Raw genomic sequence first — 4,568 nt, 5'->3', positions numbered from 1 at the left:
GGGAGGGGGGGCGCCTGCCCCACAGGCTGTGTGAGAGAAGGTAAGGGTGTCTTCCCGCGGGCAGGACGGCTGGTGCTTTCTGGCAGCGTTACTGCTGCCTACAGAATCGTGGAATCGTTTTGGTTGGAAAAGACCCTTAAGACCATCGAGTCCAAGCGTTACCCAGCACCGCCCGGCCCACCGCCAAACCCTGTCCCTCAGCACCAGGTCTGCCCGTCTGAACGCCTCAGGGGAGGGCGGCTCCACCGCTGCTCTGAGCAGCCCGTGCCAGTGCTTGACAACCCTTTCCGTGAAGAAATTTTCCCCAGTATCCGTCCTAAACCTCCCCTGGCACAACTTGAGGCCGTTCCCTCCTGTCCTCCCGCCCGTTCCTTGGGAGCAGAGGCCAACCCCCCCTCGCTACACCCTCCTGTCAGGGAGCTGTCGAGAGCGAGAAGGTCTCCCCTCAGCCTCCTCTTCTCCAGGCTGAACACCCCCAGGGCCCTCAGCCGCTCCTCACCAGACGGGTGCTCCACACCCCTCACCAGCTCTGCTGCCCTTCTCTGGACACGCTCCACAGTACAGATCTCTTACTCCCCCTAAAAATCAGTGCATTTAAGCACGTAATGCACACTTCGTTATTGAGCATACACTGAATAAAACTGCTTCTCAGACAGCCACGGGTTAACACAGGCAGTGATTGATAGCTTTCTGTAGATAAAAGTACTGCTAAGAACTGCTGTCACCAGTAATTTTTGTCCCTGGAGAGCTTCTAATGTGAAACCCACCGCAATAAGGCACACACCACCAGCAACTGAAGTTTGGGCCCAAGCAGGACAAAATGCCAAAGGACGTTCGGATGGTGTCTGCCCACACAGAAAGAAGTCACAAGCGAGGGTATGAACAATTATCTTTTGAGGCACATTTCACTGTATGTCACCAGGCAAAATTTTATGATGAAAAAAATAAACCTTCAGAGAACAACAGTTCAGAAAAGAGATACAGTCATAAAAACCTGGAAGCCCCCTGACCACGCTAACATCAAGACATACCAGACAAAGTATTTAGGCCTTCATGATTTCCCCCCAACAGCTTCGTCACGGCAGATTCTATGAGGTAAATCACCATAGTCATGAAGACAATATAAAGGCTTACATATATAAATTGGACCTTTAAACCTAAGCCCTTTGCACTTTGAGGTAAATTGAAATTCTGTACTGGTAGGGCGCTCCAATTCTGATGGAGACAACGCACCATTCTGAAGTGCAGCATTGGTGGTGAGTTTCCAAAGACGTTTCTTGCAGTCACCCTTGGCTGAACGACAGAGGAGTGTTTGGAGAGGCCATAAGGGTGACAAACAATGCAAATGGCAACTGCAACAAATTCTTATGCTGCAGGCCCAGCTCCTGAGTAAGTCACACATACGGTATATCACAGACCAGTAGAAGATCCTTCAGTTTATGAAGCACTGATAACATCACAAACATATACAAGGACCTGTAAAGAATTCAGCAGTAGACTCCCTCCTATTCTCTACCGGTTCTCCTGCCTACTCCTGCCCACACAGTCCCTTGAAATGAAGTAACTCTCTTGTGCCCATGAATGGTAACAAACGAAAATAAAACTCATCTGAAAACTTTAGGTGGGCAAGGACAGAAAACCCTACAGCAAACCTGTGGCGATTTCTGAACCAGAAAGCAATATATTGGTCTTGTGTAATTATGTTAGGTAATTATGGCAATGTCTCACTGTGACTTACTGTGATATGCTTACAACGTTGGTACCCAAACTTCGTACATCTTAGTGCCTGATGCAGCTACAGTCCAGCCACTTCTTCTTGATGTCCTTTGGCGCAATCCCAGACAAGGTAGGACTAGTGTCTCCTGACACAAAAATCAAGATGTGGAAGCTCTGCACATATTGACTCAGGAGGAAGCACTCCTGAAATGTAGATAATAGCCAAAATGACACCACAATAATAGAAAGGGCTCAAAATATTCCATCTGTTATTCATCATGAAATACCTATGCTAAGACTCTGGCTGTATTATCCCCAAATTTAATTAAAAATTACTGACTGCTACATAATGAAAGTGGTGACATGGTTTGTGATATAAAAGTGAGTATAAAAATCTACTAGTTATGTTACAGTAAAATGACCAGGAAAATACAGAAAGAAAACAAACAAAACCAAATTAAAATCACCCATTTCAATTAATTTGGAAATGAACTGAAAGGAATTAAATCAAAGAATTCATGGGGAAAAAAAAATGAAGTGTAGAGCTGTGGGATGGTCAGATTTTACTTAGCTAAGCTTTCTGACTTTTCTTAAATTGTAACCCAATATAGAATGACTGTAGTACTCAAATCTGGAAATTAAGAAATAGGTATTCATCCTCCCAGCCGCCACTCAGCAACAGTCATGAGCTCCTGACCACTTATAGATAGAAACAAAAGATTCCTGGTGTGCTTTGTGGGTAATCACTGGTAACTTTTACCAACGGGTCTTAGCATACCCTTTACTGCTACTATAGTCACCTCTATTTGTCCAAATAAAGAGACTACACTAGTTATATTAACCAACGTAATTAAAATTTAAAAATAGAATGTCTCCTGTAAAAATGGCCAAAAGAAAGTGCATCAGGGAGGTTAGTTTACACTCCAGTTGCCTTTTATAGGAATTCTTTAACTTTCCTTGAATAGATGAGGTACTGGATAACAAGCCCGATTCCAGTCCTTCTACAGGCAAGGACAAATAGTATAGACCTAATACTCTCTAATAAGAATAGTACAGACCTCAAATGAACCATCGGTTTGTTCCACATGCAGTTACTTTTTTAACTTTTTTATTATAATGGCTTCCTGTCTCTCTCGTGCTCTGGTTTGCAGCTTCAAACATGTCATTTCATGTGTTACAAGTTTATCCTTCTCAAAGGGCTTTTCTGTAGTGGGTTTTTTTAACATGTAAGAGAGAACAAAAATGGTTTTCTGTAACATTTTCTCACCTGTTGCTCCTTTCCTTCTGCTCTGCACTAAGTATCTCAGGGGAGCTGAAGACCAACTGCACTATCTGTACTGCAGATGCTGTCCCATCTCATGGTGCGCCCTGGAATCCACGTATGACTCTGAGGGGACTACACACATACATTCCGGTTATCCCCAAGCTGCATACTAACATAAGCCAGGAATGCACATAAAGAAGAGCAACAAAGGGGAGAGACAAAATTTCTAGGCAGCAAAGAGATTTAGACAAACTGGAAGTATTATCTGTAGACACTATGCATCTTACTCTTTGTTTAGAAATCGATCATGAACAGATAACTCACATTAATTTCCATTCTCAGTTCTCTGAATAACAGTTTAAATCAATCTATTTGGATTTAAATTTTTATTATACGTTCCTAGAAAGCACTCATAACCAAATCACTGGAGCAGTAAATCTACTGAGGAGTGGAAGTAAGTATTTTAGGGAGAGCAGGGGACAGCAGATGATGAAGAAATATCCAGTGACAGAATGTCTGTCAGTTGTGCTATCATTACGTATTACCAAAAAATAACAGCTTAACATATCTCTTCTCCATCTCTGCTCCTAATGAAAACCTAGTACTTCCTGAACAGCATAAGAACATAACTGGATCAGATCAAAGCTCTAGCCAGTTGGCTTTCCTTTGACAGAGGTGAACAGCAGAAGGCTAAGTAAGAATTTAGAACAGGGTATTGCAGTCTTTCCTCAGTAAAGAATTCCCTAAGCTTCCAACAGCTCATGACCAGCACCCTTGAGCATCTGGCCCTGGGACAGTACCCGTGGTTTTAATAATCTGTGACATGCCTTCTGTCATGAATTTGCCTTATTTGACTCTTTGAACACGTGCCAACTTTTGTTATCAATATTACACCATGCCAGCGAGTTTACAACTTTAACTAAATATTGCATGAAAAAGAAACTCACAAAAAGTACCCCCAGTAATATTTTAAATTTAAAAATGCAACTTTACAAGCCAAATTCTACCAGGAGTTAGCTTTGTGTGCTTTTAACTAAGCTCTGGCATTGAATTTCAGAAGAATGTTCATGATATCAAAATTAAGAATCCTTCTCCCATCTGAACAACCATATGGAAATGCTTGTAATTAAATTCTAGAATTGCTGAAATACTGATATTCTCCCTAGGCAGCTCTGCAGACCATATGATGCACTGCAAAAAGGGATTACTTAGTGACTTCATTTATATCACGTAAATGATAGCACAATAGGATATCTCACATTGAACATTACACAGAACTGCTCTAAGGCAATCATTATGCCACAACGTGAATATATTTGATAATTTCTAGTATCTTTTAACATATAGTATCTACAGTTACCCGGAGTTAACTCTTTTAAACATGCTACTTTAGAAAAACAAAGCCCAACAAACTAAGCACCGTATAACTATGGCGGAATATTTAATTCCACCAGAGACATAACACACCAAGATTTGCTATGGAACAACATCTTTCAGACGTGAAGCGTACAGAGAGCAGTGCCGCCGGTCCGCGCCACAGGCGGGTACCGCCACCCGCCCTGTCCCCATCGCGTCTCCCGGCGCGGAG

General features: G+C 42.5%; 1 protein-coding gene across 1 annotated transcript in view; it reads right to left on the bottom strand.

Moving 5' to 3' along the window:
- The window catches only part of CFAP46 (cilia and flagella associated protein 46), a 106,770-nt gene extending 102,221 nt beyond the window's left edge, over window positions 1-4,549 (bottom strand). The window contains exon 1 of the mRNA XM_009892735.1: window positions 4,480-4,549. Coding sequence (XP_009891037.1) covers window positions 4,480-4,549 — 70 coding nt within the window. The remainder of the gene's footprint in view (window positions 1-4,479) is intronic.
- Between the last annotated feature and the right edge of the window lie 19 nt (window positions 4,550-4,568).

Source organism: Charadrius vociferus, unplaced genomic scaffold (assembly GCF_000708025.1).
Source record: "Charadrius vociferus isolate BGI_N301 unplaced genomic scaffold, ASM70802v2 scaffold38, whole genome shotgun sequence".
NCBI classification, from domain to species: Eukaryota; Metazoa; Chordata; class Aves; order Charadriiformes; family Charadriidae; genus Charadrius; species Charadrius vociferus.
Note: the sequence above shows the minus strand (reverse complement) of the source record. Positions and strands in the feature narration are given on the sequence as shown.